General features: G+C 53.4%; 1 protein-coding gene across 3 annotated transcripts in view; it reads right to left on the reverse strand.

Annotated features, from left to right (window-relative positions):
• klhl11 (kelch-like family member 11) overlaps positions 1-14,247 on the reverse strand; it is a 68,230-nt gene that overhangs the window by 10,414 nt on the left and 43,569 nt on the right. The window contains exons 1-4 of one of the 3 annotated variants that reach the window (XM_072561204.1): positions 11,322-11,482; positions 4,235-4,292; positions 3,697-3,795; positions 2,999-3,068 (exon numbers count right to left, since the gene is read on the reverse strand). In XM_072561204.1, the coding sequence (XP_072417305.1) occupies positions 2,999-3,068; positions 3,697-3,795; positions 4,235-4,292; positions 11,322-11,467 (373 nt within the window). In that variant the 5' untranslated portion in view covers positions 11,468-11,482. Of the gene's footprint in view, positions 1-2,998; positions 3,069-3,696; positions 3,796-4,234; positions 4,293-11,321; positions 11,523-14,247 lie in introns of those variants that run through there. The other 2 variants (XM_072561203.1, XM_072561202.1) reach the window with 2 other exon arrangements.

The following is a 14,247-nucleotide window of genomic DNA, read 5'->3' on the forward strand; positions in this document are numbered from 1 at the left end:
TTTCCGTAAGGCTGCAGCATAACCTGTCTATCCTTATAGTTAATGTCCCTTCCAATGAAGGCAAGCTTGCCATAGATTTTTATTACTACCTTATCTACCTGCGCTGTAGTGATCTGTGGACCTGCACACCCAGATCCCTCTGCATGTCAATACTCCTAAGGGTTCTGCCATTCACTGCACAATTTCCACCTGTACTTGACCTTCCAAAATGTATCACTTCACATTTATCTGGATTAAACTTCATCTGCCCATGCCTCCAACTGATCTATATCCTGCTGTGTCCTTTGACAATCCTGCTCACAATCCACAAATCCACCAATCTTTTTATTGTCTACAAACTTACTAATTAGGCAAAAAGTGAGGACTGCAGATGCTGTAAACCAGAGTTTAGATCAGAGTGGTGCTGGAAAAGCACAGCAGATCAGGCAGCATCCGAGGGGCAGGAAAATTGACATTTCGGGCAAAAGCCCTTCATCAGGAAACTTACTAATTAGACTAGCCACATTTTCCTCCAAATCAACAGCAGAGGTCCCAGCACTGTCCCTTATGGAACACCATTCAACATAACCCTCTATTCCAAATAGTATCCTTCCATGCTACCCTCTGTTTCCTGTGATTCACCTCTGTCACCAACTCTCTTTAAGTTCTGGTAAGCTGCTAGTGTCTTCCACTGTGAAAATTGATGCAAATTACCTATTCAGTTCCTCCGCTATCCCTTTGTTCACTATTACTGCTTCTCCAGCCTCATTTTCCAGTGCTTCAACATCCACTCTTGCCTCTCTCTTATCTTTCATTTACTTAAAAAAACTCTTGCAATTTTCTTTTCAATTAATAGCTAGCTTATTTTCATATTTCATCTGGCTTCCCACTAATCTTCACCACATTGTTTGCTTTCTCTTTTATTCTGTCCCTGATTTCCCTTGTCAGCCGTGTTTGCTTCATCCTCCCCTTCATACGTATCTTCTTCATTGGGATGAATCTCTACTGTGTCTCCCAAATTACCCTCAGAAACTCCTGCCATTGCTGCTCCACAATCTTCCCTGCTAGACTCCCCTTTCAATCACCTCCGGTCAGCTCCTCCTTCATGTCTTTGCAGTTACCTTTACTCAATTGTAATACTGCTACATTCGATTCCAGCTTTACCCTCTCAAACTGCAATGTGAATTGAAAATGCTTGAATCTATTATCAAGGAAGAAGTAGCAAGACATCTATATGCTGTGCAGAGGGACCTGAGTGTCCTTGTGCATGAATCACTGAAGGTTGGTCTGCAGATATAACAGGTAATTAGGAACGCACATACAATTTTGTACTTCATTGCTAAAGGGATTGACTTTAAAAGCAGGAAAGTTATGTTGCGCTGTATATGATGCTGGTCAGGCTGCATCTGGAGTACTGCATGTGGTTTTAGTCTTCTTACTTGAGAAAAGACATTCTGGCACGAGAAGGGGTGCAGAGGAGGTTCACCAGGTTGATTCTGGACTTGAGGGAGTTATAGTTTATGAGAAGAAACAGAATAGACTGGGAGTATATTCATTGGAATTCAGAACGAGGGGGAATCTTATAGAAACACATAAAATTATGAAGGGAATTGATAAGCTATAAGGATGTTTCCACTGGTGGGTGAAACTAGGACAAGAGGGCATAGCCTCTAAGTTAGGGGGAGCAGATTTAGGACTGAATTGAGAAGGAACTTCTTCACCCAGAGGATTGAGAATTCCCTGACCAGTGAAATAGTTGAGGCTTCCTCATTGAATGTTCTTAAAGCTAAGATAGATAACTTTTTGAACAGTAAAGGAATTAAGTGGAGCTGAAGCCATAAAAAGATCAGCAGACTCAAAGGGCCAGATGGTCTGCTCCTGCTCCTAGTTCTTACGTTATGGTCACTGCATCCGAGGGAATCCTTCACTTAAAGCTTCTTAATCAAGACTTTCTCATTACGCATCACCAAATCCATCTTGGGTACATTTCACAAGTTCCTTTTCTTGAGATCCACTACCAACCTGATGTGCAAGTCCAACTGTATATTGAAGTCCCTCAAGACTACTTTAATAGTGCCTTTCTTACAGGCTTTACCTATCCTAATTTATGTGTGTCCTTGGACACTTGTTCCAGAAACTTTAAGCTCTGCTGAAACCTTCCTCTCTTTTAGGTAAAAACAAGGACTGCAGATGCTGGAAACCAGAGTCTTGGTTAGAGTGGTGCTGGAAAAGCACAGCAGGTCAGGCAGCTTCCGAGGAGCAGGAAAATCAACATTTCGAGCAAAAGCCCTTCATCACTTCCTCTCTTTTAACTTTTCCATAATATTTCATGCAACAGAACCCATCCCAACACCCCCCCACCCCCCCACCCCCCCATACCACCACCACCACTGTTTACTTTAAAGCCCTATCCACACTCCTGGTAATGTGATTTGCCAGAACTCTGGTCTCAGCATCATTCAGATGGAGCCCGCCCCATCGGAACAGTTCACTCCTTCCCCAGTACTGGGGCCAATGTCCCTTGAATTTGAATCATTTTTACCCACACTAATCTTTGAGCCAAATGTTTACCCCTTAACTTTGTTCACCCTGAGCCAATTAGTTCATGGCTCAGGTAGTAATCACAGGTTACTACCTTTTTGGTTCTGCTTTCTAATTTAGTGTCAAAAAGTGTGGCACTGGAAAAGCTCAGCAAGTCAGGCAGCATCCAAAGAGCAGGAGAATCGATGTTTTAGGCATAGGCCCTTCCCCTCTGAACCAAACTCCCACGCTGCTCCAAGTTCCCCATACTACATACTCACTCGAGCTGTCTCGGACTCTTGATGTGCTCTGAGCATACTGAATGTACTGTACAACACAGGATAGATAGAGAGTAAAGTTCCCTCTTCTCTTTTAAACTGAAAGTAAAGCTTCCTCTACCTGTCCCCATGAAACATTCTCTCCACTCTAGGAGCTCATCGTTCCAGGTACAAAGTGACAATTTCCAAATGATCCCCACAGTAGAAAAGGCAATACTTACTATAACAGGTTATCCTTTTTTTGCTGTTCTTGGCAAATCGCGTTAAAGTCATATCAAAATCTGTAATAACCTGGAACAGAAACAGTAGCCCATTAATGGAGTAGATCACATGGTTGCACAACTCCAACATTCCTTAAACACAGAAGAATAGCATGTTGACTGTGCACAATGAAACAGACCCTTCAGTCCCTTAAGGGGAGATGGTAGTGTCATGGTACTGCCACTGGGCTAGTAATCCATAGGCCCAGCTTTAATGTGATGGGGACATGTGTTCAAATGGCAGCTGGTGGAATTTCAGTTCAATAATGAGGCTAAAGGCCCATGGACTTGATGGGGTCCATCCAAGAATATTTAACAGAAGCAGCTGCAGAGATTTTGGATGCATTGGGAGTAATCTTCTAAGAACTCTCAAGTTCTGGAAAAGTCCCAGATGAATGAAAAATTGTCTCTACTTTCCTGTTCACTTCCACACTTCAATTCTTGATGGACAGGTAGTCAATTTAACACAGTTTTAAAATGTTTAATGACACCAACTCCATCACTCTCTGAGAAAGCGAATTCCACAGGCTTAGAGAAAAAGCGAATTCCTAATCTCTGTCATAAACAGGAGACACCTCATTGGTAAAGGCCCTTTTCTGCTTTCAATCATGGTAAATCCAGCTGAGGATAGCTATGATCTGGCCTCATTACAGACCCACCTGAAGTTTGGAGACTCCCCCATCACAGAGGGCAGAGATAATTCTTTCCACACGCTCTGGTTCCTGGATATGGACGGTGCTTTTTTGTAATTCTGGTATCTGCAGGGAATGAAATTAGTTAGCCAGAGTCAAACAGTCTGAATAAAGACAGATATAGCATATCCTCAAATCTAAAGATCTTGATAAATCTGCAGTTTATCTCTGTGCATTAGTTTAAACAGAGTGAGTATTCAGTAGTTTTAGATTATGGTCAAAAGTGGTAAGTGATCACAATGGGCCTACTGCTGGTTTATGAAACAGACTGTGATCCAGCAAACAGAGACTATGGTCATCAAACAAAGCACCCCAGCTACCACCAAAAACTCTTCCCTCACCCTGGTAAAACGCTGATCCCTGATCCACACAAAGACCTAGAGCACGATATCCTGTCCCCAACTCTAAAACCAACAGCCTGGAACCCGACCCCATCCCCCCAAACTGACTGCCAGCACTGAACTTCAATGCACCCCCAGGGTAGAGTCTGAGACTGCACACTGACCTGAGTGCTCAGAACACCACCCTCCTGCTGAGACGTCTTCATCACTGACTCATACACCCTTGTACAATGAAAAGTTTCACGATGACACCAAACCCCACGATACACAAGTCACTGATCCTCAAACATTCCTACAGATGAGCATGGCTTCAATCGTGTCTCCTTGCCCCTCTTTCCCTATTTCAATCGCCTCCCATTACCCCCCCCATTCCCTATTTCCATAACATTCCCTTTGCCCCATTCCCTATTTCCATAATGTTCCCATGTCCCATTCCCTACTCCAATCCACCCACTGCTCACCAATTCCCTCTTTCAAAAACCCATTCCAAACAGAGGATACATAGACACTATGGTGACAGGGATTGTGGTGATGGGGATCATGGTGACAGGGACCGTGGTAATGGGGACCGTGATGACGGGGACCATGGTGACAGGGAAAATGGTGACAGGAATCGTGATGTTGGGGACCAGAGTGATGGGGACCATGATGATGGGGACTGTGATGTGGGGACTATGGTGATGGGGACCATGGTGACGGGGACCATGGTGACGGGGATCAGGGTGACGGGGATCAGGGTGACGGGGATCAGGGTGACGGGGATCAGGGTGACAGGGGACCAGGGTGACGGGGATCAGGGTGACGGGGATCAGGGTGACGGGGATCAGGGTGACAGGGGACCAGGGTGATGGGGACCGTGGTGATGGGGACCGTGGTGATGGGGACCATGGTGATGGTGACCAGGGTGACGGGGACCAGGGTGATGGGGACTGTAATGTTGGGGACCAGGGTGATGGGGACCGTGGTGACGGGGACCATGGTGACAGGGACCAGGGTGACGGGGACCTTGGTGATGGGGACCAGGGTGACAGAGAGCAGGGTGATAGGGAGCAGGGTGATGGGGGACCAGGGTGACGGGGACCGTGGTGACAGGAACCAGGGTGATGGGGACCAGGGTGATGGGGACCGTGGTGATGGGGACCAGGGTGATGGGGACCGTGGTGACGGGGACCAGGGTGACGGGGACCTTGGTGATGGGGACCAGGGTGACAGAGAGCAGGGTGATAGGGAGCAGGGTGATGGGGGACCAGGGTGACGGGGACGAGGGTGACGGGGACCGTGGTGACAGGGACCAGGGTGATGGGGATCAGGGTGATGGGGATCAGGGTGACAGGGGATCAGGCTGACGGGGGATCAGGGTGATGGGGGATCAGGGTGATGGGGACCAGGGTGATGGGGGATCAGGGTGACGGGGGATCAGGGTGATGGGGGAGCAGGGTGACGGAGGAGCAGGGTAACGGGGATCAGGGTGAAGGGGACCAGGGTGACGGGGATCAGGGCGATGGGGACCAGGGTGATGGGTACCTTGGTGATGGGGATCAGGGTGACGGGGATCAGGGTGACGGGGATCAGGGTGACAGGGACCAGGGTGACGGGGATGAGGATGACGGGGATCAGGGTGATGGGGATGAGGGTGACAGGGTCACGGGGGATCAGGGTGACGGGGATCAGGGTGATGGGGATCAGGGTGATGGGGAATCAGGGTGATGGGGAATCAGGGTGATGGGGAATCAGGGTGACGGGGATCAGGGTGATGGGGAATCAGGGTGACGGGGATCAGGGTGATGGGGGATCAGGGTGATGGGGAATCAGGGTGACGGGGATCAGGGTGATGGGGAATCAGGGTGACGGGGATCAGGGTGATGGGGGATCAGGGTGATGGGGATCAGGGTGATGGGGGATCAGGGTGATGGGGAATCAGGGTGATGGGGGATCATGGGTGATGGGGGATCAGGGTGATGGGGATCAGGGTGATGGGGATCAGGGTGATGGGGATCAGGGTGATGGGGGATCAGGGTGATGGGGATCAGGGTGATGGGGATCAGGGTGATGGGGGATCAGGGTGATGGGGGATCATGGGTGATGGGGGATCATGGGTGATGGGGGATCAGGGTGATGGGGATCAGGGTGATGGGGATCAGGGTGTTGGGGATCAGGGTGATGGGGATCAGGGTGATGGGGGATCAGCGTGATGGGGGATCAGGTTGACGGGGATCAGGGTGACGGGGATCAGGGTGATGGGGGATCAGGGTAACGGGGATCAGGGTGATGGGGTGACGGGGGATCAGGGTGACGGGGATCAGGATGATGGGGATCAGGGTGATGGGGGATCAGGGTGATGGGGGCTCAGGGTGATGGGGATCAGGGTGATGGGGATCAGGGTGACTGGGATCAGGGTGATGGGGGATCAGGGTGACGGGGATCAGGATGATGGGGATCAGGGTGATGGGGGATCAGGGTGACGGGGATCAGGGTGATGGGGATCAGGGTGATGGGGGATCAGGGTGACGGGGATCAGGATGATGGGGATCAGGGTGATGGGGGCTCAGGGTGATGGGGATCAGGGTGACGGGGATCAGGATGATGGGGATCAGGGTGATGGGGGATCAGGGTGATGGGGATCAGGATGATGGGGATCAGGGTGTTGGGGATCAGGGTGATGGGGATCAGGATGATGGGGATCAGGGTGTTGGGGATCAGGGTGATGGGGATCAGGGTGATGGGGATCAGGGTGATGGGGATCAGGGTGATGGGGATCAGGGTGACGGGGATCAGGGTGATGGGGGATCAGGGTGACGGGGATCAGGGTGACGGGGGATCAGGGTGACGGGGATCAGGGTGACGGGGATCAGGGTGACGGGGGATCAGGGTGACGGGGATCAGGGTGACGGGGATCAGGGTGATGGGGATCAGGGTGATGGGGGATCAGGGTGATGGGGATCAGGGTGACTGGGATCAGGGTGATGGGGGCTCAGGGTGATAGGGATCAGGGTGTTGGGGTGACGGGGATCAGGGTGTTGGGGATCAGGGTGTTGGGGATCAGGGTGATGGGGATCAGGGTGATGGGGGATCAGGGTGATGGGGATCAGGGTGATAGGGATCAGGGTGTTGGGGTGACAGGGATCAGGGTGATGGGGATCAGGGTGATGGGGGATCAGGGTGATGGGGATCAGGGTGTTGGGGATCAGGGTGATGGGGGATCAGGGTGACGGGGATCAGGGTGATGGGGATCAGGGTGATGGGGGATCAGGGTGATGGGGATCAGGGTGTTGGGGATCAGGGTGACCGGGATCAGGGTGACGGGGATGAGGATGAAGGGGGTCAGGGTGATGGGGATCAGGGTGATAGGGAATCAGGGTGACGGGGATCAGGGTGATGGGGAATCAGGGTGACGGGGATCAGGGTGATGGGGGATCAGGGTGATAGGGATCAGGGTGTTGGGGTGACGGGGATCAGGGTGATGGGGATCAGGGTGATGGGGGATCAGGGTGTTGGGGATCAGGGTGATGGGGATCAGGGTGATGGGGATCAGGGTGTTGGGGATCAGGGTGATGGGGGATCAGGGTGATGGGGGATCAGGGTGACGGGGATCAGGGTGACGGGGATCAGGGTGATGGGGGATCAGGGTGTTGGGGATCAGGGTGACCGGGATCAGGGTGACGGGGATGAGGATGAAGGGGGTCAGGGTGATGGGGATGAGGGTGACAGGGTCACGGGGGATCAGGGTGACGGGGATCAGGGTGATAGGGAATCAGGGTGACGGGGATCAGGGTGATGGGGGATCAGGGTGATGGGGGATCATGGGTGATGGGGGATCAGGGTGATGGGGATCAGGGTGATGGGGGATCAGGGTGACGGGGATCAGGGTGATGGGGATCAGGGTGATAGGGAATCAGGGTGACGGGGATCAGGGTGATGGGGGATCAGGGTGATGGGGATCAGGGTGATGGGGATCAGGGTGATGGGGGATCAGGGTGACGGGGATCAGGGTGATGGGGGATCAGGGTGATGGGGATCAGGGTGATGGGGGATCAGCGTGATGGGGGATCAGGTTGACGGGGATCAGGGTGACGGGTATCAGGGTGATGGGGGATCAGGGTAACGGGGATCAGGGTGATGGGGTGACGGGGGATCAGGGTGACGGGGATCAGGATGATGGGGATCAGGATGATGGGGATCAGGGTGATGGGGGATCAGGGTGATAGGGATCAGGGTGTTGGGGTGACGGGGATCAGGGTGATGGGGATCAGGGTGATGGGGGATCAGGGTGATGGGGATCAGGGTGACTGGGATCAGGGTGATGGGGGATCAGGGTGATGGGGATCAGGGTGACGGGTATCAGGGTGATGGGGGATCAGGGTAACGGGGATCAGGGTGATGGGGTGACGGGGGAATCAGGGTGATGGGGATCAGGGTGATGGGGGATCAGGGTGATGGGGATCAGGATGATGGGGGATCAGGGTGATAGGGATCAGGGTGTTGGGGTGACGGGGATCAGGGTGATGGGGATCAGGGTGATGGGGATCAGGGTGATGGGGGATCAGGGTGTTGGGGATCAGGGTGATGGGGGATCAGGGTGATGGGGGATCAGGGTGATAGGGATCAGGGTGTTGGGGTGATGGGGATCAGGGTGACGGGGATCAGGGTGACGGGGATCAGGGTGATGGGGATCAGGGTGATGGGGGATCAGGGTGTTGGGGATCAGGGTGACGGGGATCAGGGTGATGGGGGATCAGGGTGACGGGGATCAGGGTGATGGGGATCAGGGTGATGGGGGATCAGGGTGATGGGGGATCAGGGTGATAGGGATCAGGGTGACGGGGATCAGGGTGACGGGGATCAGGGTGATGGGGATCAGGGTGATGGGGGATCAGGGTGTTGGGGATCAGGGTGACGGGGATCAGGGTGACGGGGATCAGGGTGACGGGGATCAGGGTGATGGGGGATCAGGGTAACGGGGATCAGGGTGATGGGGGATCAGGGTGATGGGGATCAGGGTGTTGGGGTGACGGAGATCAGGGTGATGGGGATCAGGGTAACGGGGATCAGGGTGATGGGGATCAGGGTGATGGGGATCAGGGTGATGGGGGTTCAGGGTGATGGGGGATCAGGGTGATGGGGGATCAGGGTGATGGGGGATCAGGGTGATGGGGGATCAGGGTGATGGGGATCAGGGTGATGGGGGTTCAGGGTAACGGGGATCAGGGTGATGGGGGATCAGGGTGATGGGGATCAGGGTGTTGGGGTGACGGAGATCAGGGTGATGGGGATCAGGGTAACGGGGATCAGGGTGATGGGGATCAGGGTGATGGGGATCAGGGTGATGGGGGTTCAGGGTGATGGGGGATCAGGGTGATGGGGGATCAGGGTGATGGGGATCAGGGTGATGGGGGATCAGGGTGAGGGGGATCAGGGTGATGGGGGATCAGGGTGATGGGGATCAGGGTGATGGGGGATCAGGGTGATGGGGGATCAGGGTGATGGGGGATCAGGGTGATGGGGGATCAGGGTGATGGGGGATCAGGGTGATGGGGATCAGGGTGACGGGGGTTCAGGGTGACGGGGGATCAGGGTGATGGGGGATCAGGGTGACGGGGATCAGGGTGACGGGGATCAGGGTGACGGGGGTTCAGGGTGACGGGGGATCAGGGTGATGGGGGATCAGGGTGATGGGGGATCAGGGTAACGGGGATCAGGGTGATGGGGGATTAGGGTGATGGGGATCAGGGTGTTGGGGTGACGGAGATCAGGGTGATGGGGATCAGGGTAACGGGGATCAGGGTGATGGGGATCAGGGTGATGGGGATCAGGGTGATGGGGGTTCAGGGTGATGGGGGATCAGGGTGATGGGGGATCAGGGTGATGGGGATCAGGGTGACGGGGATCAGGGTGATGGGGGATCAGGGTGACGGGGATCAGGGTGACGGGGATCAGGGTGACGGGGGATCAGGGTGACGGGGATCAGGGTGACGGGGGATCAGGGTGACGGGGATCAGGGTGACGGGGATCAGGGTGACGGGGGATCAGGGTGACGGGGGATCAGGGTGACGGGGGATCAGGGTGACGGGGGATCAGGGTGACGGGGATCAGGGTGACGGGGATCAGGGTGACGGGGGATCAGGGTGACGGGGATCAGGATGACGGGGATCAGGGTGACGGGGATCAGGGTGACGGGGATCAGGGTGACGGGGATCAGGGTGACGGGGATCAGGGTGACGGGGGATCAGGGTGACGGGGGATCAGGGTGACGGGGATCAGGGTGACGGGGATCAGGATGACGGGGATCAGGGTGACGGGGATCAGGGTGACGGGGGATCAGGGTGACGGGGGATCAGGGTGACGGGGATCAGGGTGATCAGGGTGACGGGGATCAGGGTGACGGGGATCAGGGTGACGGGGATCAGGGTGACGGGGGATCAGGGTGACGGGGGATCAGGGTGACGGGGGATCAGGGTGATGGGGGATCAGGGTGATGGGGATCAGGGTGACGGGGGATCAGGGTGATGGGGATCAGGGTGATGGGGATCAGGGTGACGGGGGATCAGGGTGATGGGGGATCAGGGTGACGGGGATCAGGGTGATGGGGGTTAATGACAAGTGACAGTTCGAGTGACCTTTCCCCATGTGCCCGGGAACAGGATTATTACCCAGTACCACGCTACAGGCGGCCATTCAGCCCATTCATACTGGGATGGAGCCTCCCTCCCTCCAACCCCGTGATTCTCAGGGAATCCTCCACAGACACACAATAGGCCCCGTGCCCCATCCCCCGGCCCTGGTGCCATCCCCCGGCCCCGTGCCCCATCCCCCGGCCCCGTGCCCCATCCCCCGGCCCTGGTGCCATCCCCCGGCCCCGTGCCCCGGCCCCATCCCCCGTGCCCCGGCCCCGTCCCCCGGCCCTGGTGCCATCCCCCGGCCCCGTGCCCCGGCCCCGTGCCCCGTGCCCCGGCCCCATCCCCCGGCCCCGGGCCCCGGCCCCGGCCCCGGCCCCGTCCCCCGGCCCCGGCCCCGTCCCCCGGCCCCGTGCCCCGTCCCCATACCCGGGCCCCGTCCCCATACCCGGGCCCCGTCCCCATACCCGGGCCCCGTCCCCATACCCGGGCCCCATCCCCCGGCCCCGGGCCCCATCCCCCGGCCCCGGGCCCCATCCCCGGGCCCCATCCCCCGGCCCCGGGCCCCATCCCCCGGCCCCGGGCCCCATCCCCCGGCCCCATCCCCGGGCCCCTGTCTGTCCCGCGATCCCGCTCTGACCATGTCGAGCCGGGCCCCGGACTCCAGGCCTCGGGCTGTCGTTTGGAAACGCCGGCTCTGGGCCTCAGGCTCAGGCTCCGCCCCTGACGGCAGCAGCCGCTCCCCCTCCCCCAGACACAGAGGGACAGACACCCCCACAGAGACATACACCCAGACACAGAGGGACAGACACCCCCACACAGACATACACCCAGACACAGAGAGACAGACACCCCACAGAGACATACACCCTGACATAGAGGGACAGACACCCCCACAGAGACATACACCCAGACACAGAGAGACAGACACCCCACAGAGACATACACCCTGACATAGAGGGACAGACACCCTCATAGAGACATACACCCTGACACAGAGGGACAGACACCCCCACAGAGACATACACCCAGACACAGAAGGACAGACACCCCCACAGAGACATACACCCAGATTCAGAGGGACAGACACCCCCACAGAGACATACACCCTGACACAGAGGGACAGACACCCCCAAGAGACATACACCCAGATACAGAGATACAGACACCCCCACAGAGACATACACCTAGACACACAGAGAGACAGACACCCCCACAGAGACATACACCCAGATACAGAGACAGACACCCCCACAGAGACATACACCTAGACACACAGAGAGAGACAGAGACCCCACAGAGACATACACCCAGAAACACAGAGACAGACACCCCCACAGAGACATACACTCTGACACAGAGAGACAGACACCCCCACAGAGACATACACCCAGACACACAGAGAGACTGACACCCCCATAGAGACATACACCCAGACACATAGAGACATACACCCCCACAGAGACATACACCCAGATACAGAGAGACAGACACCCCCATAGACAACCCCTCTACCCCTTAAAGTGTAATATTCCCAGATTCTGGGAAGATTGAGATTCAGAAAAGAGCAAAGAGTTTGCCCGATGTTTCAGATAATATTCGTCCTTCATAGTTTATTTTCTTCTTTATTTTGGCATTATTTGGCTTCTAACTCTTTCCTAATCCCTAATCTTTGCCACATTGTATGTTCTTCCTTTCAATTTGATACCGTCTTTATCCCTTTCCTGGAATCCTTTTTCCTGACTGGGATATCTCTTTACTGTAAATAGTAAACTATTTTCTTCAACATTGGGTCAAAATCCTGGATCTCCCTCCCTAAAAGCATTGTGAGTCAACCAGCACAGACTGCAGCAAGTCAAGAAGGCAGCTCAGCCCCACCTTCTCCATAGCAATTAGAGATGGGTTATAAATGTTGACCCAGATAACAATACCCACATCCTAAAAATGAATTTTAAAAAATGCCTGCTATTGTTCCTCAACCATATTTTCTGCTGAACTCCTTCCCCATTTCACTCCAGCCACCTCAACCCTATGTAATTAACATTCTCTACCAGTGCCGGGGCTGTACCTAACCTCATGACTACTCAACACCTCATTTCTGAGGGTAAATATGGTCACACAGTCACTGATGCTCACATGCTGGGAATGAATTGGAAATGCACCAAGTAGACCTCCTTAATGTAGAGGACAATGGGGATAATTCATAACATCCAGGAGGCATCATTGTTTGGTGTTTCCTTTTTGTTGTGACAAATTTGGAGTACTAAAGGGAATTCTGAATGCCATAAATGATCATATCTCAGTATCCCTAGGGTGAGGGTGGGGGAGTTCTTGGATCCCCAAGGAATATCATTACATAAAAAGTAGCAGTTGAATTTTGTATTCTTATACTTTTTTGTCATGGGTTGCGATTGTTGCGGACAAGGGCCATTATTTACTGCCCATTTCCAATTAACCCTGAACTGAGGGGCATGCTGGGGCATTTCAGAGGGAAATTTAGAGTCAGCCACAATGCTGAAAGTCTGGAGTCACATATAAGCCAGACCAGGTAAGAAAAGCAGATCTCATTAGTGAGCCAGATCAGGGTTTCTTACACAATATTACTGAGAATTGAATTTCCACCAGCTGCCATTTGAACCAGTGACCACATGGCAATATAGCTGGGTGTATGATTACTAACCCCCATCTCCATCCCCAGCTTCCTCCTCAGCCCCCACATGATTCAGGAGTGAGACTAGGTCACTCAGCCCTTCATGCTCCATTCAATAAGATCATGGTTGGTCTGATACTGGCAGATTCCCAATGTTGTGGTTACTTCTAATAATCTGCTACATGTACAGGGTTTTGATTATTTATTTAAGTGTAGAATACATAGGGATAGTGTATTCGAGGGTTAAGCTGGAAAACTCACATAGACAGGAAAAGGCAGTATCTTTATGCAAATTTTTGCCACATGGACATCACATTATCCATACTCCAACTTTTCTTCATAAAACATAAGAAACATGTCTGTTCTAGGTCACAGACTAATGCCACTGATGTCTTCTCCTTCACCACAGCCAAAGATCACTTAGCCCCACCCCCACTCGACCCCCAATTTCTTCTAGCTCTCTGGAATGTTTTGAAGGCACAAGTTGTTGTTTATAGATTACTGTTGACACCAGCCTTAAGGATGCATAAAGTTCATCTAATATAAGGTTCATTAATCGAAGTCTGCTCTTTACTTTTCCCTAGTTAACCCTTACAGCCTAATTAACTCTAACAATGCCTAACCACAATAAGCTTTCACCCACTTCTTATTAAAAAAATACACCCTGACTTTAAAATATTACAGACTCTGTTTCCAGTGCATTTTGACAAAGATAGTTTTAAAAATTCATAATCTTCTGTAAGAATAAATTTCTCCTCGTCTCTGTCTTAAATGGGTGACCCTTGATTTTCAAGCTCTGTCAGGAGTTCTGGGCTTTCCTACAAAAAGGATCATAGCTTTCACATCCATCTTGTAAAACCCTTCAGGATCTTATATGTTTCAATCAAGTTACCTCTTATTCTTCTAAACTCCTTCA

This window comes from Chiloscyllium punctatum, chromosome 42 (assembly GCF_047496795.1).
Source record: "Chiloscyllium punctatum isolate Juve2018m chromosome 42, sChiPun1.3, whole genome shotgun sequence".
Lineage (NCBI taxonomy): Eukaryota > Metazoa > Chordata > Chondrichthyes > Orectolobiformes > Hemiscylliidae > Chiloscyllium > Chiloscyllium punctatum.